This window comes from Amblyomma mixtum, chromosome 10 (assembly GCF_055824585.1).
Source record: "Amblyomma mixtum isolate Tamu chromosome 10, ASM5582458v1, whole genome shotgun sequence".
In the NCBI taxonomy this organism is placed as follows: Eukaryota; Metazoa; Arthropoda; class Arachnida; order Ixodida; family Ixodidae; genus Amblyomma; species Amblyomma mixtum.
In genome coordinates, this window is record NC_143021.1 from 158,972,292 (window position 1) to 158,994,292 (window position 22,001).

The 22,001-nt window shown below is 46.5% G+C and overlaps 1 protein-coding gene across 1 annotated transcript in view; it reads right to left on the minus strand.

Moving 5' to 3' along the window:
- Positions 1-22,001, minus strand: part of LOC149327498 (nuclear exosome regulator NRDE2) — a 116,510-nt gene that overhangs the window by 87,306 nt on the left and 7,203 nt on the right. Inside the window, exons 2-6 of the mRNA XM_089563611.1 lie at positions 20,750-20,810; positions 19,374-19,553; positions 18,595-18,750; positions 7,312-7,529; positions 1,078-1,291 (exon numbers count right to left, since the gene is read on the minus strand). Coding sequence (XP_089419737.1) covers positions 1,078-1,291; positions 7,312-7,529; positions 18,595-18,750; positions 19,374-19,553; positions 20,750-20,810 — 829 coding nt within the window. The remainder of the gene's footprint in view (positions 1-1,077; positions 1,292-7,311; positions 7,530-18,594; positions 18,751-19,373; positions 19,554-20,749; positions 20,811-22,001) is intronic.

A 22,001-nucleotide genomic window follows, 5' to 3' on the forward strand; every position in this document is an offset into this window, starting at 1 on the left:
TTCATTCCCCCGTACTATCACTGAATGGAATAGTTTGCCACCAGTCATCGCCACAGAAACTGACAATAAAAAAATTCCAAGAGCTCCGTCGCTGTGACGGAAATGTGTAAAAGTTTGCTGTTTTTGTTAGTGTTCATTTTTCCTTTGTGTTATGCCTTATGTTTTAATTGACTTTTTTTGTTACACTTGTTTGTTAAAATGTATTGTGATTACTAATATGATTGTACCCCCCCCCCCCCATTTGTAATACCCTCTTCTGGAGGGTCTTTAGGGGTAACTTGAATAAATAAATAGTTGGTTTATTGGTTTATTAAAGTTTAACGTGCCGAACCAACTCAGGCTGTGAGAGATGCCGTAGTGAAGGGCTCCGGAAATTTTGACCACCTGGGGTTCCTTAACGTGCACTGACATCGCACAGCACACGGGACTCAAGAATTTCGCCTTCATCGAAATTCGGCCGCCGTGGCCGAGATCCAACCCGTGTCTTTAGGGCCAGCAGCCAAGTGCTGTAACCACTGAGCCACCGTGGCGAGGAATAAATAAATAAAGAAGAGGGTCCTCGACGTGGTGCTTCATGCCATCTGCCCCTTTGCACGGGTTTGCCACCGGCTTGGTCGCAATAGTGCTCCGCCTGGCTGTGCACACGCGGAGCCGTGTTCCCTCTAAGTGTGACTGGCCCTGTACAGAGAGGGCACGGTGCGCACAGGGAACGCCCCTTCTCGCAGCCTCCATTTAGCTGCCTCCAGGAAGTTTTTGTTTTTATTATTTGATACCTCAAAGGCCCCTGGTATGGGGCATTACATGAGGGATGGGCATGGCAGTTAAACAACTATGGTCTTGATGGCGTTCTTAAAATGAATGGCGTTGATGTGATGGACGGCGTCCTATGGTAGATCATTCCAGTCCTGGGATGATGTAACGAAAAAAGAACGAGAATGAGTTTTAATAGAACGGAGGCAGCCTTACCCCTTCTCCTTTACAATACCCCCTCCCTTTCCACCGTAGCACCTTTGGTGCATTGTAATGTGGAATAAATGTGGTTTCAATCAATCAATCAGAGTGCATTCTCCTACCGACCCCTGTGTGCGGTGCATCCCGGAGGCCTCCTCCAGGGCGGCCACGAATTCGTCCTGGAAGGCAGCCAGCTCCAGCCAGGCACGCTCATCCTCGGGTGCTGCCCGCAGCCGCTCCGACAGCACCCGTTGCCGAGCGGCTGTCTCTGGGCACAGCAGCGGGGGGGCAGCCTCTGCTCCGCCAGGAAAGAGTTCCTTCTTCCCCACGGGCATCTCTCCTGCACAGCAGGGGAGGAAGGAGACACTCAGCAATGTCCCAATCATCATCATCATCAGCCTGACTACACCCACTGCAGGGCAAAGGCCTCTCCCATGTCTCTCCAAGTAACCCTGTCCTTCGCCAGTTGCGGCCACCCTATCCCCGCAAACTTCTTAATCTCATCCACCCACCTAACTTTCTGTCGCCCCCTGCTACGCTTGCCTTCTCTTGGAATCCACTCCGTTACCCTTGAGGACCAGCGGTTATCTTTCCTTCGCATTACATGCCCTGCCCAAGCCCATTTCTTCCTCAATCTCTTAACGTTACACTTATCATTTTTCTTTCCATAGCTCGCTGCGTTGTCCCAATATCCCTTACTAACGCATACTGCATAATTATGCTTAAAAATAAAATCAGTACGCTGGAAAACAGGCGCAAAGTAAATCGTCTCCAATTTTCGCATACCATTATAAATGGAAAAAGCGCACTTCACCGGCCTCATTGCGCAAAACCTCCAAGTTCACGCCAGACAAGACACAGGCATAACCTTTCACTTACGCCGATATTTTCAAAAACACAAACCCATATGAACACTTTCTTTCCGCGTACTATACACGAATGGAACACTGTACTTGTCGAGGTATTGCATTCACAAAAGAGCTGGAAAAACGAAGAGCTGGAAAAACATTTTTCTTCTATAAACTAACTGAAACAAAAGCAGTGTTCGCAATCTGCTATGTTTTCCTCATTTCTTCACTCTGTGATGCCTTTTTTTTACCCAAAAAAACAGTTCTGTTGTTTCGAGTAGAAATTGCCCGCCTGTTTGTAATTTCACATGTGCTGCTCTTCATGTTTTGTTAGTTATTGTACTGGTGTCAGAATGTACTTGATTGAGTAACACTGCTACACCCAGCATTATTTTTTGTTAGTGTTCATTGTTGTTTTGCATTCTCACACCTTTTACTGTATGCCCCTCATTCATTAATTATTACAGCGCAAAGACGGCACAGAACAAGAAGGGGACACAACAGCGCTGTTGTGACACAACAGCGCTGTTGTGAGGTAACCAACTCGCCCAAAATGTTGTATTATGTATGCCCCTCTTGCTAGGGCCAGTTTTTTGGCCTGCAGTATCAATAAATAAATTTAGGTTGTCAGCGCACAAAAAATTTTCGGCTTCTCTGTCACGAAATTTCAACCACTCAAGACAGGTCACGTGACCTTGTGACACAGTCCCAACCTGCCCACTGTGGCAGGTGACGACTTGGCCACCGGTTTGGCCACCAGCCAAATATAAAAAAATTTTGAAAAATTCCAAAGGACCCCCAAAATTTTGGCTGTACGCCCACCCCAGAAAATATAATAAGCAAGCGGCGGGCATTCATAGTTCGACGACCGACGAGCGCGTTTGTTGCTTACGCCGCTGCCATGCTGTTTAGTTCTTTTGCGGGTGCAAGTCAGCCCAAATAAAGAGCTTCTCTTAAGGTGAATAAGTGGTGATTAGTGCATTAGATTAGTATAATCCCACATGAAAATCCAATTGTAAGCACTTGAACATTCTAGGACTCCTGGGTAGAATATAAGGGCAATGTAATTGGTTCCAACCGGAGCATAAGCGGGAAAATCGCAAGAACATTAGATGGTTTGTGGTTTAGGTTTATAGGGGTTTAACATCCCAATGCGACTGAGGCTATGAGGGACGCCGTAGTGGAGGGCTTGGGAAATTTCGACCACCTGGGGTTCTTTAACATGCACTGTGCACTGACATAGCACAGTGCACGAGAGCCTAGAATTTCGCTTCGTTCGAAATTCGACCGATGTAGTCTGGATCAAACCGGGCCCTCAAAGTGTGGTCCATGAACGCACCCCTAGTGGAGTGCACTCTTCCACGAGCGACACTCCATTTGCGTCGTTTAGAAGTGGCGAAGTGCACTTACTGCGAGTGACACTGTCCGTAAGTGCAATTAACTTGCCCGCTTGACAGGGGTATAATATTCAGCCATCAGGGAAAGGAACAGAAGTTTACGATAGGCAGTGGAGCATTGGAAGTGGTAGGGGGAACTCAGAGCAGCTAGTGATGGCAGATCCGGACCATGAGAGGGAAGTAGCCAGGTGAATAAGCATGGGTTGAAGTCCATACGGCAGGTACTCTCAGGTCACGAGAAAGGAGCTCAACAGCATCCCTCAAGAGTAAGCACCATCATCATCATCATCATCATTTACAGAATGGGTTTATGCAATACAGTTGCATCTTGCCAGTGCTCACATATAGGGCAGAAATTTGGAGGGAAACAAAAAGACTTGAAATTAAGTTGAGGACACCCACAGCAAGCTGTGGAAAGGAAAATGATAAAACAAGTTGAAACCAACCAAAACAAATGGGCAGGGAACATAACCCACAGAAGAGATAACCAACTGCTACTTAGGGCAACAGAGTGGATTCAGAGATAGGGCAAGCATAGCAGGGGGCAGACAGCAAGTCAGGTGGACGGATGTGATTAGGAAGTTTGCAGGGATAGGGTGGCTGCAGCTAGTACAGAAGACGGGCAATGGCCTTTGTCTCACAGTGGACACAGGGCGATGATGATGACATCGCACAGCACATGAGCTAGTGTGCATTTTGCCTATAGTATTGAAATGCAGCAGGTGGAGACAGTGCTTCAGCAGGAAATGCTACCAATTACTCACTAGTCTTCAAATTTCATTAATATCAGAAGTCCTTGAACTTTTGCGATGGCCATGAAACTGGAACTCTGATCTCTGCTGCACCGCTGAAAATGGCTTGTACTTAAGTTAGAAGCTTTTAATGATAAAACATTGCCAAAAGGGCTTTTAAAGGAACACTAAAGGGAAACATTAAACCAAGAAAGTGGGCAGATTATTCTCGGGAACAATGGCGGCGTTTCTTCAGAATGTGCAACCCATTAGCCCCGGGTCCAGCCGTTGTCTTCAGTGCTTGCTCCCCCACTGTGAAAGCGTGCCCACCTTCGAAAGTGTAGTAAAAACTCATTGATATGTTCCCAGTTCACACGAGTTCCCAATTCATAAGCTCAAAATCGCAGGCATTAAAAATGTCCCACAAAGTTACACCGAAAGCACGAGCACAGAAAGCACTACTCCCATTTGGTTCTGCACATTCAAAGATTGTGAAAAGAGCAATTGCAAACTCGTACCTAGAATCAGCCTTAACCAAATCATGCGAGCATGAAATGCATTCCAGCTTCCATAATCAGATCACCAGGCTGCTTTCAGCCGGATTCCCCTGCTCGCTCATCACAGCGGTAGCCGAGAACCTACTCCAGAAGGTAAAGAAAGGCAAGCACTGCTGTGACCTTGAGCACTTGCGGAGCACAAAGCCGACGGTGGTTCCTTATATGCACAAAGTTGCCCACAATTTAAAAAAAGTGGCGAACAGGCATGGTGTTCCGGTGGTTTTCTTGGCCCTAAAAAAGCTTGCTGGGTTATGGGTTATACTTGTGGGCACGCCTTCATCCCCTGGGTTCACTTTCCCGCAATGCACCCCCAACTGTGGTTAGCTCCCCCGCAGCACACTCTCCTTAGTTGTGTTACTTTAACTAACAGGGGAGGGCACTCGCGTCGCAGCGACACCAGTGCCACGGATGGCGTTTTGCTGCGCGCGCGCGGGGGACAGACAGCTCTCTTCTCCTTGGGACCGGGAAAGGTCGTGGACATTTCACGAGCCGCTCCGCTCTTCGCCGCGGGCGCCTCGTGGTCGGAACTTGCTCCCGCCAGCCCGTCCCGTCCGGCCTCGGAGCTTATCCCTTGCCCTAGCGTGGGCGAACGTTCGCTCGTGACTGTGCTGGTGAGTCGGACAGTCGGCCACCGCAGCAGCTACTCCGCGTTGCATAGGTGCAAAGTGATGAACTATCCGGATAAGCGACCAGGAAGAGATTTTGGCTACTGTCGCCAATGCCGTCAGTGGACCGGATGTGTTGCAAAATTTTTTCCATATTTAAGACAATGAAAATGTGGACTGAATTCTGCGAGAACTAGAAAAGGAGCTCTTCAGACCTTGTGCCACAAAATGCGAACTGACATTTTCACGACGTCGAATTGCCAATAAATGCTTTTGTACTTCATTCGACACTTACATTCTTCCAAAATTAGGAGGTTTGGATCATACATTTATCCCATATAACAAGTTTTAAACACTTTTTTTAGATGCACAGCTCTTATGCACCCCTTCGTGGGTTGAGCTACATTGCCGTTGGTGTAACTGAGTGTGAAGGGAGCAAGGGGAGGGAGGGAGAGCAAGCGCGCTCCCCTCGAGACAGGTTGTGTGTGGATGTGAACAAAAGTGTCCGCCGCTCGCTCATAGATGGCGCCAGAGTGGTGCGTACCGTGAGCTCCATCATCCATCACCACTCCATGTGCAGAGGTAGATGGCTAAGGGGGAAGGGTAGGTTTGTCTGTGGTGGCACACGCACCCACGCTCCACTCCAATAGTGGGCGGTGCTCTGAAACAAGCTGCACGCAATATATGGTCCATGTCGGCCACACCACCCGCATCGCTGCCTTCCTAGTATAAACCACCTGCTTATGAACCATGCATTGGCGCAGCAGGCTGAACATATTTCCAACCATTTCTCCGGGCACAAAGCCACCTTCATAGTAATCAAAGACTGCGAGAGGAGCGTTACTTTAAGAAAGAGTGTGTGTGGAAAATAAAAGAATGCTTCGCAACTATATATATATATATATATATATATATATATATATATATATATATATATATATATATATATATATATATATATAAGATAAAGTCACCAGAAATTGAAAAACATAACAAGATTTAATTCACGACGTTTCGGCTGGAGGACCAGCCTTTTTCAAGTGTCACTCGAGTGTCACTCGAGTGACACTCGAAAAAGGCTGGTCCTCCAGCCGAAACGTCGTGAATTAAATCTTATGTTTTTCAATTTCTGGTGACTTTATCTTATATTAATCAATCAGCTGCCAAGAAATAATTTTTGATATATATATATACACACACACGCACGCATGCACGCACACACATACACACGCACGCACGCACGCGCGCATGCATGCACGCACACACATACACACACACGCACGCATGCACGCGCGCATGCACGCATGCACATACACACACACACACACACACACACACACACACATATATCTCACAAATTCTTTACCTCTATATACTGCAAAATCAAAAAACCTACAGAGCTCCGCTCAAATTTCGCATTAGGAGTATTGTAACTGTCCTTACAATTTTTTTTAAACGTATCAATGAGGTTTTACTCTGCATACCTGTAAAAAGAACAAACTATGTCTTTTCGAAAAGATCTCGTGATATTTCCAAAAACGTGGGGTGGCCACTGCTTGAAATAAGAAGAAGAAAATACCTGTGCTTAGCGCTATTTTATAATATCCTTAACTCTAGAACAGGCATCAATAAAGATAGATATCGAAAGAAACCAACTTATGTATCTGCACCAACAGACCCTTCCCGAAAAGTGTGTGAATATGCTTGCTGAATAAACTTATTTAAGAACAGCTTCTTCCCTAAGACAATACATGAGTGGAATGGTTTGCCTGCAGAAATTGTTTCCGGGACCCCTTCGTTTTTTATCCAGGATCTCAAAATATTCTTTTTTAATGGGTTTTAGCATTTCTTTTAACTACCTGTGTTTCCACTTACCATACGACAGTGTGATTAAGTGATGCAAATATAAAGACAACTACGTGTATACGTATTGTTTTATTTTTCACTGCTTGTGTCATGCTTTTCAATTTGCTGCTGAATTTGTATTATACCATCTGTGCACTCGTATTGTTTTTTTTTCTTTCCCCCATACACTTATGCCTGCGAGGGCACTGTAGGTATATAAACAAATAAATAAACAAAATACACATACGACATGCACTGTGTCTGTCCGTCCATCAAGTGCTGTGTTTGTCTTGAGTCCTTTTTCGCAAGCGCATGCCCTCAAGGGTGGTTCACCACTGAGGGAGGGCATGCAGACCAAAGTGTCCCATGCTGCTCACCCTGGAGATAGCTGCGTGTTGCCGCATCATGGATGCGCAGTGGGTCAACGTTGTCATCCCGTACTGGCTCCGGTGGCAGCAGGTCCCGTATGGGCACGTAGACGAGGTTTCCCTCGCTCTGGGCAAAGGACATGCGTGGCTGGGCCAAGTTGGCCACGCAGGCTCGGTGGCGCACCTTGGGGTCCCAGTAACGGCGAACCCGCTTCCGTCGGGATACCCTGACAGACATGCGAGCAGGAACCAGAAGGAAATATCTCAGATCGTGTCTCTTCTGTAACATATTCCAGGGCAGAACAGGCATTGACAGGGACATATACATGAAACCACCAACTTACGCATCTCATCGAATTGATCACTCAATGAAAATCCGGGAATACAGGTGTAGGGTCAATATTTTCAAATACACTTTCTTTCCGAAAACAATCCATGACTGGAATAATTTACCTCAACATATTGGAGACACATGGCAGAGGCCATTGCCTTGCAGTGGGCATAGTCAGGCTGATGGTGATGATGATGATGATGGTGATGATTGTTACTGCTCCACCTTCATCTTTCTCAACTCAACTGCTGTGTTCCATGTCTAACTTCTGATTATTTTTTAAATGTTTTATATGTTTTTGTCACCAGAGCGTCTGGTGCAGTTTGGCGTTTTCTTTCACTTTAGTTCTGGTGAATATTATTATGTCGTGCAGAGCCTGCGTATTAAATGCATGCAACGGAATCCAACTTTTTTTTTCTTAGATGTTTTAAAGGAAGCGCTGTTGACCTGTCGGTAACCGCGGTATAAGAATGAACGTATGTATGCATGGATTACTCGTTTCCCTTTTTTTTCTGTACTCCCTATACAATAATGCCCGTTCGGTGCTGTAGGTAATGTAAATAAATAAATAAATAAATAAATAAGTGCCACAAAGGCATAGCTGCACAAGGTCTTCAGACAGCTCATGCAACAGTGCTCTCTAAGAACTGGTGGACCACCACGGAACACAATACCTCCTAAAATCAAACCTCATAGAAACCTGGTGTACATCATGCATGTATCAAGAAAGCGAAATAACCTCAGCTATCCGTATTCACCAAGTTCCACACCACTCTCCAAAACAGAATCATACAGGTATCTTGGAATCATCATAAACAACAAACTAACCTGGTATGAGCACATTGCAAAACTTTGTACAGATGCTTCCAAGATGCCTGGGTTCATCAGACGATCCCTTGCTTTTTCACCCCATTCTGTCTGACAACTTGCCTACGTAACATTCATCTGTTCCAAACTCGAATATGCCTCGGCGATCTGGAATCCCCATCAGAAATATCTAATCGATCAGCTTGAAGCCATCCAAAATCGCAAGGCCCGTTTTATCACATCGCAGTACGGCAGACAATACTGTGTAACTCTTATCAAGGCATCCCTTGATCTGCAACCCCTGGCACTTCGGCGTAAAATTTCACAGCTTTGGTTATTTAACAAATTGTACTACACCTTCCCACAGCTAAGAAACTCTCTCCTGCACCCACCACTTTGCACCCCACATCGACTTTTCAACTCTAAGTTCACAGCGCATACACAGCTCCACAAACTCATTTAATAAATCTTTTTTGCCTAGCTCCATTATATTGTGGAATGGCCTACCCGATTTCATAGTTATTGAAATAGAACCCAATAAAATCAGGAGCACATTTCAAGGGCTGAGTTATTTAGTCGTGTTTCTGAATGTGTGCATGTGTGTTTCTTATCTCTCTTCAAGTTGTTCTTGAGCTGCTGTGTCTTTCTTATGTTAATACTTTTGATAATGTTGATAATGTTAATGTTGACCATGAACCCTGTACTTTGTACTTCTTGTTGATGTTACCAACCACTGTATTATGAAACGACTGCTGCCCCCCCCCCCCCCCCCCCCCCCTTAAGTAATGCCCTAAGCCAAGGGCCCTTAAGGGTAAATAAAAATGAAAAATGAAAATGAAAATGAAATTACTGCGTGCTGTACATTTATTTCAACACCGCATGAAGCAGTATTAACATGACAGCATTAACCCTTTCAGGCGCCATTTTTTGTTTTATTGAAATCAGTGCCTCAAGAAAGGGAGTTTGTTAGTTTTTGAGTGTGAAAGACCGCCGGGTAATTTTTTACAACGATGTCCAGAATTCCATACAAAGTGCCAGATTTGTAAGAAATAGTAACATCGGAATGTTCTCATGCGTCAGGTAAGCACCCTAGGAACCGTGGGATCATTTTGTGTTTCGAAGATGCACATTACGCCCGAAATTGAGCAAAAACAATCGATGTTTTCACTCGCAACAAAATCTGTCTGCACAAAAGCAGCGGACAAAGTGCTACCTAGCTCACTGTTGAGTGAAATATTATTGACCGCGTTCACTACATGGCCCGAAAAACCAACTTATTTGCGACAAGGGTGCTCAATTCGGCTGAAACATTGAAATCACTGCTAGGTGCACCAGTGTCTCAGGAAAAGCTCCGAGTTTGCTGTATACACAATTCTGTACAAAGCGCCTGAAAGGGTTAAGGTACCATGTACAGAAAAGTTTGTCGGCTGTGACCAAAAAATCTATGCAAAATCCCAACAGGAGCAACCCAGGTGAGAGGTAGGCCACCTAGATCACGCGACCTCACGATGTCATCACAACCAGCCCACTGAACAATGAGCAAATTGCCCACCGTGGCAAATGGCAATCAAATTAATTATTTCATTAGAAAGACGGGATGCGCACATGAGACAATCACAAGAAAGAAGACGGGACAGGCGCAAACTAGCAACTGAGGTTTATTCAAGGAATCGACATTTGTACATGTGCATGTCAGCACTGGCAACAATGGGCATCAACGGCGGATAGGGCGGATAAAAAACGAGATAAAAGCACTATGTGGATTCAGATCATCATGTCTTCGAGGAAACGTGTCTCTCTGTTATAAAGTTTGATTGCTGTGTCACTGATGCAATCTTTTTCTTTCTTTTTGATGAAATATGCCTCGACAAGTTCCCGTGCTTTATCGTTACGGCACTTGCGTTGAATCTTGACTTGTGTCAGGAGAGGGATGCATTTGTGTTCTAGGCAATGTAACGGCAAGTGACTCTGCTCCTTGTTTTCAATGGACCTTTCGTGCTCACGAGTGCGGATATTAATACAGTGGCCTGTCTGTCCTGTGTAAACCTTGCCACATGTTAATGGAATCTGATATATTACGCCAACCTGGCAGTCCACATAGTGGTTCTTATGTTTCACGCCGCACTCATTTTTCTTCTTTCTGCAAGCATGTCTTCCAATGCGGGCACACAGGTGACTCAGCTTGCAGGGTGCCGAGAAAACGAGTGGGACACCGTGCTTGTTACCCACTTTCTTGTTGCCAGTGCTGACATGTGTATCTGTAAATGTCGATTCCTTGAATAAACCACAGTTGCCAGTTTGCGCCCGTCCCGTCTTCTTTCTTGTGATTGTTCCATGTGCGCATCCCACCTTTCTAACGCAATATGAACCAACTTGCCCAACAACACATCCTACTGAATTAATTATTGGTTGTGAGAGGTTGCTCGGGAAGAGCAACGTGTGTTGCACAAACCCCATCGGCAGCATTTGAAACAGCCACCTGCCGGGGTAGTGGCACATCTCTTAACCACTGCATCATTGCGCCTGGGATAATATGAGGACTCCCAGGAACCTATGCATGTAAAGTAGCATGTGACCTATTCCGTATGCATGGACATTCATCTATTACAACATACCCTACGGTGGAGCTTCACTGTCCCCTCCAGATTTCTTTTTTGTGACTAAATTGGCTGATGTTGCACGGTCTGTCTTCTTAGGGCAGGTAGTGACAGCTGATCCGGATCGTGAGAGAACCAGAAGAACAAGAATGGGGTGGAGTGCACATGGCAGGTTCTCTCAGATCATGAATGACCGTTTACCAATGTCCCTCAAGAGAAAAGTATACAGCACCTGTATCTTACCGGTACTCACCTATGGGGCAGAAACAACGCAGCGAGCTAAGGAAAGAAAAATGATAGGTGTAACGTTAAGAGATCAGAAGAGGGCGGAGTGGGTGAGGGAACAAACGCGGGTTAATGACATCCTAGTCGAAATCAAGAGGAAGAAGTGGGCTTGGGCAGGGCATGTAATGCGAAGGCAAGATAGTAACCGCTGGTCCTTAAGGGTAACAGAGTGGATTCCAAGAGAAGGCAACAGTAGCAGGGGGTGGCAGAAAGTTAGGTGGGCGGACGAGATTAAGAAATTTGCGGTGGCCGCAGCTGGCGAAGGACAGGGTTAATTGGAGAGACATTGGAGAGGACAAAAAGATGAGTTCAGATTCCTCTTCAGTGCACCTTTAAGCCAACCGTGCGAGTTTGGAATGAGTGCACCTAATGTGCGACTTGCAGGAAATGTTCTCGTAGAATATTACTTCAAGGCTCTTTACTTACAGTGTTATTCTTATGTTAGAGGACCCAATAATAGGTTAAGGTCAATATTTGTGATCTTGTTTCAAGAGTGAAATAATACAGGTTTCATGATCGACGAGTAACTGACCAAGGCCCTTCAACTGTTTAGTGATGCAATCTTATTAGCTTGAATTTGTAGTTCAGATACGAATTGGCTGGTAGAAAGCAAACTGGTATCATCAGCATAAATTATGAAGTGGGAAGTTGCATCATTATCAGCTATGTCATCAATGCACAGTAGAAGATTGTTAACTGAATTATCTCGATTTGAAAAAGCTTTTTTCGATTCAATTGAAAAAACTGCTTGCATCGCGGTCAATTTATCTGGTTAAAGACAGAGCAGTGGTTGCCTGCTTTTGAGGCAAGACCATCACGACGGTTGTAAGTTATGCCTTGTTGCGTGCACACAACTATTGGGAGCATTGAAGCAGAACCGCTCCAAAATGGTAAGGGCATCCATCGCACTGTTATGTGGCAGCGGTGCAGGACCAGTACAGGTGGCTGCATTGCGTGTAAGGAGGCTTCATCGCACAAACAGTGAATGACACATGAGAGGCATGCAGTGTCGGCACACTGGAAGAACCACGTGGACTGAGGAGAGAAGAACGGGCAGCAGCCGTTTGATGCTTGCATGGGCTCAGTTGGATGGCGTTGATATGTGGCTGTCCCTTTGGGCTGGTGCAAAGCTCAGAAAAGTGAAACGGAAACTATACTCCGTCTCACAAGATGTTTGCAGCACTACGGAAGGCAGAGCTCTCTCGTCCAATCAGGGCTGCAGGAACACAAGAAATAGTCTCTTGAATATTTGAGCAGCGTAGGACTATTAATCAAACAATAAGCACAGCAACTGAAAACACAGTTTGGACTGGTAGATTTAGATGGCAGAGAGCGCTTCAATCACTGGTGAAATGAACAGACAAAGCCCGTACGTACACAGCTCTGCGGAGGCCTGCTGCGAGGTAGTGATGCGTTGCCATTTTCCAACATGGCGTCGGCCGAGTCAATTGTGTCGCCTGTGTGCCCTACACTGACAGTGCGCTGTTTTCCCAAGTAAGCGATCGCAGTTGGCTTCTTGAAGTGCTTCACGTCGAGAGCGGGGGCAGTTCGAATATAAATGCGCTGATCAAGAGGACGGCAAAACTCACTCAGGTGAGCCAGCGAACGCTTTACCAGTGGACAATGCAGACGTTGAAGGCGGGCCGAATGTTGTCCCTGATGAAGCCGGCTGCGTAGTGGACAATGCACCGTATCTGTCGTTTGAAATTCTTTTTCCAGTTAATTCATGGGCAATACAACATTGACATCTCAAAAATTGTTGGTTACTCTAGTGGTTATGCAACACGCCTGAGACATTCTCTTTCCGTAAAACCTTTATCCACAAGAACGAACTGCTACAAATATTCCTATTTCCCGAGAACCATTACCGAATGGAACAACCTTGCTGGTCATATAGTCGAAGAGAATAATTTGTCCCATTTTGAGGAGCTGCTGCAACAAGTGAAGAAATTTTGAATGTTCGGTTGATGAGTAATTTGTTTAGATTTACTTAATCATATGCTTGGCTCTATGACTGCAGTATATATATTCTGAGGTTGTGAATAGATACAGTACAGTGTGATGTACTAATTTCGTTGCTGTGACGCCTTGTCTGCTGTATTTCCTTTTCTTTGTCCTTTGGTGTTACACAAATCATGTACCCACCTGCGATGGTCTTGTAGTTCAAGACCGCAGTATTTATAAATAAATAAATAAATAAATAAAATAAAAAATCATTCTGTGAAGCAAGAAAATTTGCGGTAGATGAGTAGCCTCAAAAAGAACATACAGACTTGGCTGTATGTCCTGTAATGTATCGCGTGGAGCAGTAACATGGTGAAGGTCGAGCTCATGAGGCTTGTCAACAACGTGAACACAGCTGGGGACCGATACCGTGTGGACTACATCGCCAAAGCTGCTGGCTGTCTCGTTGTGCGCTTGCCACCCTACCACTGCCAACTGAACCCAATAGAGCTTGTTTGGAGCGATGTCAAGGGCTTCGTGGCCAGTCAAAACAAGACGAAGCTCCCAGATGTGGAGCCTCTGGTTTGGCAAGGCATCATGCAAGTGACTGCTGAGGAATGGAAGAATTACGAGCAGCATGTTATGAAAAACATGATGAGGAAGCTGGACCATATCATCGACGGTGTTGTCGACCTGGAGGATGACACAACCAGCAGTGCTGAATGGAGTTGTGATGAGGACGATGAGATGAGCCGCATTAACGTGCCAACCTGTGCGCAAAATTCGGGACCATTCAGTACTGTCGCAGTGAGAGTAACGAAAATGAGAACGACATCGTCTCTCATGAGATGTGGCATACGCCGTAGTGGCAGGGTCCGGATTAATTCTGACCGATCATGCGTTGCCTTTCGCGCAGCGCATGGGCTTGTTTTGCATTTCGTTGCCATCGACATTCGGCTACCCCGGTCTGGATTCAACCCAGCTTAACTCTTTCCTTACCACGGGAAAAACGACCATTTTTCACATGTCTCAGACAAAATTTTTTTTTAGAAAAGTTGGGATAGATAAAATTATATAAAATGCATAACAATAATTCAGATAGAATGCGCTTTATAATGAAATTTATTTGAACACATATTCTGCTTGAAATGCTGTGAAAAAAAATCAGTAAACACAACAAAAAGTAAAAAAGAAGAAAAGTTTTGTGTTTATATGACAATAACTTTCCAATCACTTGTACTAAAAAAATTCTAGAATATACAAAACAATTCAAATTCTTTCTAAAACATGGCATTAAAGTTTGAAAATTATAACTTGAATAGTTTTCGAGCCAGAATTTTTTTCTTCATGCCTCTTGAAAAGGCTCGTTTGAGAGTGCCCTTTATATGATTTTTACAGTCCAACAAAAAAAAAATTGGAAGTGTAATGTTATGCGCCAAACGAAAGCTTGGTAAGCGTGGTTTAAAAAATACAAATCAAAACTTATTTAATTTACGTCAAAAATTCAAAAAAAAATATAAAACACAAGTATAGGTGTGATATTGCGATATATAGTATGCGATAAGTATAGCTGCGATGTAGCTGCAGAATCGAAATCCGACGTTACAACATCTTCGTCCGAGTCACTGCTGCTCGGAGGATCTTGAAAATCAGCTGCAGAGGCTGGAGAATCACGTGCAGCGGGACTCTTACGAGCGCGCGAAGCGCCCGACCTCGACGCGACGCCATCCTCACCGCGTATTATGTCGCAATAAGCCTATGCTCCAAGGGCACTTCAAAAATGCATGACTGGCGGGGAAATTACGAACTAGGCCGAAAATGGAACTAACCGCCTGAACAACAAACCAGATGCGCCTGCACAAGCGGACAGGAAAAAGAAAGCGAAACTATCAGGCCAACGTTCCGGGATCGGTTTGCGCAGTTACAGCGTCTGAACCAAAATCCGACAATGCAACATCGTCACCAGAGACTCTACTACTCGTAGCATAGATAATAATTGCAGTCAACGCAGTAGAATTGCGCGCAGCAAGGTTTTTCCGAGCGCGCGCCGTCTGTGCGCCCGACGCCATGCACGAAGCGTCCGCGCCGTACCCTCCGCTTCAAGGGCGTTTCAAAAATTCGCGCGTCGTGGGAAAATTGCTCTCTACGCAGAAACCGAAACTGTAGTCTCTGGAGAACAACTTAGATGGCGCCACATCACCGTAACGGCTACAATGAGGAGCTTCGGTTCGCACAAACAGACCGGAACGAGGAATCTGAACGCACAGGCGAGCGTTCTGGGCTCTCGTCGCCCAGTTTGGGCTTCGAAACAATACCTGACGATACAGCATCGTCGTCAGGGTCCGTGCTAATCGATACATCAAAAATATGTGGTGCAAACGCAGCGGAATTGAGTGGAACGGGGTTTTTTCGAGCGAGCGCCATTCCCGATGATGACGGCTTGTTCGGAGCGCCCGACGCCGCACACCCAACTTCAAGCGCGTCTCAAAAATTGCCGCTTTTTGGCAAAAATATAAACTAAACAGGAAGTTGAAGTTTAATGTGTGAACAACAAACCGAATGACTCAGCAAGTCCGTAGCGGCCCCGGTCGCGCTGCCGTAGCGCTTCGAATTTTTCGATCACCGGTGATCGAAGCACAGTGGCGTGGTAAGGAAAGAGTTAATAGTGTAGTGACAACGCTGGAATAAATAAATTTATATACACTAGACAGGAAAATTGAAAATAACTGTGACGTTACAACAGAGGAACTGATACGAGCTGGTGGCGGCAAAAAAGAAAAAGAAAAAGTGGGGCCAGTCCATTTGGGATGAGCGTCCGCTTGTCCAAAAACAAATGAAAGAATAAAAAGACATGAAGTGCCACCTGCTGGATGTAAAAAGAAGCTAACTACTAGTACGCCTTCTTTCACATGGATGGAACCATCTGTCAGTAAATGGCGGGGCGACAGGTGCGTAGGAACACACTAATGTAGTGCACGTCATCCTGATTGAACGATAGAGCTCTACCTTTCGTAGTGCTGCAGAGATCTTGTGAGATGGAGTATAAGCGGTTGGGCTTTTCTTGGAGAGAGGGCCGTCCGTGTTTCATCCCGCCTGCCATTGTGTGTTAGTCAGAGGATCACAGGCAACTATGAAGCATGCAATTCAGGTTTGAGCAGAGCTATTTTGACAACCGCTTGCCGCACCGGTCATTCCTGAACGTGGTCTCCCTTCAGGAGCCCATTTGAATTAACTGGTGCGACACTCGTCGTGTCTGAATTTGCGAGTGCCTGCCACCATAGACCTACATGCGCGTTAGCCGGGATCATGCAAACAGTTTGAATCATCTGGATTTTCAACCAACAGGGGCTGAATTAACAAGCTTCTATACTGTGCATATTAAATAATAAAGGTCCCAGAATGCTGCCCTCCGGAACACATGACTAACTCAGATTTAAAATGATTAATTTGGACCTGCTTCTGGGCGATTACGTAGGCAGCTAGCTACCTGTCACAGGCCCCTTTTCTCTCCAAACACGTGGCCAGTCATGCCAGCTCATTTCTTCCCTGCACTATCATCAAATGGAAAGCGTTGTGGCCAGAAATCACAGCAGAAATGGACAGTGAAAAATTTCAGGAGCTCGTTTGCTGGAAAGGAAATGTGTACAACGTTGTCGGTTCCCACCCTTTGTCATACTTTGTACATCTAGTCTTGGTCATTTCGTTCGTCTTAATGTCATTTTCCTTTTCTTGGCTTGTATTATTTACTAATGTTCAATCTGGTCTACGTGTTGTTAATCAGGACACATCACCTCCCCAAGCCCCAATATAATACTCTCCCTGTCCTCATCATCAGTCTGACTACACCCACTGCAGGGCAAAGGCCTCTCCCATGTGTCCCCAATTAACCCTGTCCTTTGCCAGTTGCGGCCACCACATTCCCGCAAATTTCTTAATCTCATCCGCCCACCTAACTGTCTGCCTTCCCCTGCTACGCTTGCCTTCTCTTGGAATCCACTCCATTACCCTTAAGGACCAGCGGTTATCTTTCCTTCGCATTACATGCCCTGCCCAAGCCCACTTCTTCCTCTTGATTTCAACTAGGATGTCATTAACCCGCGTTTGTTCTCTCACCCACTCTGCCCGCTTCCAATCTCTTAACGTTACTACACCCATCATTTTTCTTTCCATAGCTCGCTGCGTTGCCCTTAACTTAAGCTGAACCCTCTTTGTTAGCTTCCACATTTCCGCCCTATAGGTGAGTACTGGTAAGATACAGCTGTTGTACACTTTTCTCTTGAGGGATATGGGTAAACTGCCATTCATGATCTGAGAGATAATCTGCCATATGCGCTCCACCCCATTCATATTGTTACGTGACGGCAAGCGATGAAGAAAGGACTGCATGACCGATGGCAATGATATGATTTAATGTCTGCGAGCCTAGCACGAGCGCTCCTGCCTATGCCAGTGCCCGCTTCGTCGTCTTCTAGTCCGTCACATGACTCGGGGCCACGAAGCGATCGTCCCGATCGCGCGAACTAGAAGAATGCCACAGACGATGACAAGCAGGATGTGACGATGGGCGTGGCAGAACATATGAACAGAGAAGAGAAGATGAAGGGCTTGCCGTCACGATGAAAGAGATGATGAGCGGGTGAAGCCAGGTCCACGAAGACTGAGGAGCCACCGGTTTCTGGAAGTCAACGTCGAGGCCCATGGACACACCCAACGGCAGGGGCTGGGGTACTTGTTTCTCATGTGAGTGTCGGTGGTCAATGGGTTCTCTGGTCAGTAGCGGCGGTCTCGGTTCAGTGGGGTCGTAGCTCTTTGGGTCTTCTAGCGTCTCATGCGGGTTCTCATGTGGGCGGTGAGTGGGGTCACAGGGCAGTTGCGGCGGTTGTTGTGTCGTCGTGTCATCTGGTCGGGGCTTGGGGTGGGGCGGTGAAGAGCGGCGGCGTCGGGGCATACCTGGCAGGCTGGGGAAGCGCTGGGAGGTGCGAAGCCGTGAGCTCTCCACAGAAGACCTCGGTGTACAGCAGCTCCGGGACCGGGATGAAGAAGGTACCCAGCACCTCCACCAAATGTTACGTGACAGCAAGCGATGAAGAAAGGACTGCATGACCGATGGCGATGATATGATTTAATGTCTGCGAGCCTAGCACGAGTGCTCCTGCCCATGCCACTGCCCGCTTCGTCGTCTTCTAGTCCGTCACAATATTCTTCTAGTTATTTCCCTCTCATGATCCGGATGAGCTGTCACTACCTGCCCTAAGTAGACATATTCTCTGCTCTCCCTGTGAGGACCTTTAAGAATGACACGAATGAAGAATAAAGAATGCAGCTCACCGTGCATCCCCCGGCACGGTGTCGCAGCGCCACCCCCGGTGGAAGACGGCCAGCTCCGTGAAGGGCAGCTGCTCAAAGGCGAGCAAACTGCGGTCGGGCTTGGGGTCCACACAGAAGCGCTCCTCGCCAGCAAAGCCCAGTAGGAAGCGGAAACGCCTGCGCACCACCAATTGGTCAGTGCTTACTCTGCTACGATGAAAGAATGACAAGCTTTCACCAGCAATCCACAAGCACAGTCTGGCCAGGTGTCACAGTGGAAACTACGAAATGCAGTCACTGACCAAATCAAGGAAGCCGGAACTGATGTTTCAGGATAATGACAGATACTTTGTTGGGCACATAATGGATGAAGCACAAGCTCTCAATGCAACAAATGGTGCATCTACGCATACAGTAAGATAAGGTAACGTAACTTAATATTTTTAAAATAAGAAATGAAATTCAATGTGCATTGTTTATGTGCTTCTACAGTGTCTTCAAATCTCTTGAAATGTGCATTAATGCAAGTGCACTGATCATCTTACATCAAAGCACCCGACATGCTTTGTGTTTACTTAATTTGAAATGAAGTTCCTTATTCCAACTGGATACATGCTCAAATACACTTTGAGCATAACTGCTTTAGTTCATTCAAGCACAGAAGGTAGTGTTCTCTGCTGCTGGCTTGTTTATCACGGTCTTTAAATGGAGTAACCCGTGCCCTCTACCTAAAGGGCAGTGCAAACAGGTCAGTGACCTTTTCACACGTCATGAACTCAAAGAAAGGTGAACACCCCCACCTCTTGCCCACAGGCGAGGGCTGTGCCACATCCTCAACTTCCCTGTGCTCGGCTCCTTTGTGCTTGGCCCTTTTGTGCCTGATCCGCCTCTCCTCGGCTGCCGAGCTGCCCTCGCTGGACTCGGACGATCTCGACTGGCTGCCTTCCCTTTCTTCTTCTTCGTCTTCTTGTTGAGGCTGCCTGCAATGCACAGGCACAGTCAGCTACAGTTTGCCCACCACTATGCCCTGACACTGTCCTGTGTGGGTCATGCCGTGAAAACATGGCTCTTTCAAAGACGGGTAGACGCATACAGACATAAAAATGCATGGCTCCCATTTGATTTTTTTTTCTCATTCTCCATCTTACACATGGTTTTGTAAAAAACTGCGTAATGATTCCATGCCGTCTAGTCCTTTTTTTTGTTGTTGCATATGACGGCTATCAAATTTTCTGTCTCCCCCCTCCTCCCCTTATGTAATGCCCAACTGGGGGTGATAAATGGTGGTGACGATTATGAAGGATAACTGAAAGTAGCCCGGCAGCCGGCTGCTACATGACCTCTAGTGAAAACAGCGTGCGAAAACGGGACACAGCCAGGAGAACGGGAGACACAGCGTCTCTCGTACCATCAGTGTCTGTGTCCTGTTTTCACTGGCTGTTTTCACTAGAGGTCATGTAGCAGCCGGCTGCCGGGCTACTTTCAGTTATCCTTCATAATCGTCACCACCATTTATCACCCCAAGTTGGGCATTACAGAAAGCGGGACACAGGCATTGTGTCTGTTGTTCTTAGTCTATGCCCCGTTTTTTACGAGCTGTTTTCGCCAGACGATGATGTGCCAGGAGAACTGGCAAACACACACAAGACTAAGCTGAAATTAGGTTTCTGTGAATAAATAGTTTCATTCGCAGATAATATAGCCGCAAAATCAGCCCGCAGAAATAAAAATACGTGCGGACTATTTGCTACTACGGATTACTACGTATTGCTCCGCCGATGGCAGAGCGGCAAGCCGCCACAGGACTGGGTGAAAGGCACTCCACGCGTTGGTCAAGTCCGCCCACCGTACGTGAGGAATTAAAAAAAAAATGCCGGGAGCCGGACGTTAATTCAATTTAATTAGGGAAGTCGGCCACACAGGGCAATAAGTCGAAGTTTCTAAGAATGTTGGGAACGTGTAGATCGAGTTCCCGTGGCAAAAAAGACGAGTTCAGATTCCTCTTCACTGCACCTTTAAGGACCAGCAGTTATCTTGCCTTCGCAACACAACGCGCAAACAAACTGCCCACACAATGAATTGCTCTAAAGTTTCAAAACAGCCAGCACCCTGCACAAAAGCACACCCGGCCGGGGTGCCTCCCTGCTGAGTCCCTTTGCACAAGGTGGCCACTCACCTGAGCAGGTCTTGGAGGGCTGGGTCATAGCTGGCATTGCACAGCCAGTCAGGAAGCGCAGCTGATGGGGAAAAAGGAAAAAAATGCACATCAGCCACACAGCTGCTTACAACAAACTATAGACTTTATAACACAAACATGGAAAAAATTACAAAGACACACACAGTGCGCAATCATGTACAAACAGCTAGGCTCTGTTCTCACGCTGTTAGCCACACAGAGCTCCACAGTCCTGTAGTTTGTAGAAATCGATTCCGCTGGCTCCCAAAAAAAAAGCCCAATTATTCCAAAACACTCATTTATTGCTAAGAAAATTGGATCAAGTTTTTCCTGCCCTTGATTCAAGCTCATGTCATCTACATTGAAAAGGACTTTGTGATCACTGCTTTGAAGTGAATCGCAGTGTGCTCTAGATACTGGGATCCCCACACAAAAAAAACTGGTTTAGTTTATTGGGGTTTAATGTCCCAAAGCAACTCAGGCTATGAGGGACGCCGTAGTGAAGGGCTCCGGAAATTTCGACCACCTGGGGTTCTTTAACGTGCACTCGCATCGCACAGCACACGGGCCTCTAGAATTTCACCTTCATCGAAATTCGGCCGCCGCGGCTGGGATACGAAAAAACTGGCTGATGATTACGGTACTCGATGAACGTGAAATTTGAGCACAGATCTTTAGGTATTTCTGCCCAGACGGTGGTGTGCAACACTGGCGAAATCTCTTAACAGGTGGCAGCACAAGTTGCACTCCTTGCTGCGCGCTCACTGCATGCATACCTTACAGATGATGTCATCACCGAACGAATGACGGCGTGCGCTACTCTGGTGCCATATCTAATGGGTCGCATCGCGGAGCCTGTCTTCAGGCTGCCACTGTACCCTCCTCCTCCGCTTTCTTGACATCGAGCCAATAAGTTACAAGCAGGTCAAGAGAGAGAGGGAAACAACTTAATTTGCTACTTGAGGGTTGGGAGTTAGGGCAGGTGGGCCAAGTGTGCCCCCCCCCCCCTCCCCCCCTTTCCGGTAGGGGCAAAGTCTTGGGCCTGCGAGAGGAGTGCCAGTTGTGTTTTCCAGTCTAGTCTTGCAAGAAGTTGGATCCAACCCTCCGAGGAGGGAGCTGGCAGTAATGTTTTCGGGGGTGGGTTACCCTCGCATCCCCAGAGGATGTGTGCCTGAGTGGCAAAAACTCCGTGGTCGCAATTAGGACAGACGGGGTCGTTTTCACTGTCAGCGATGAGATAGCGTTTAGAATG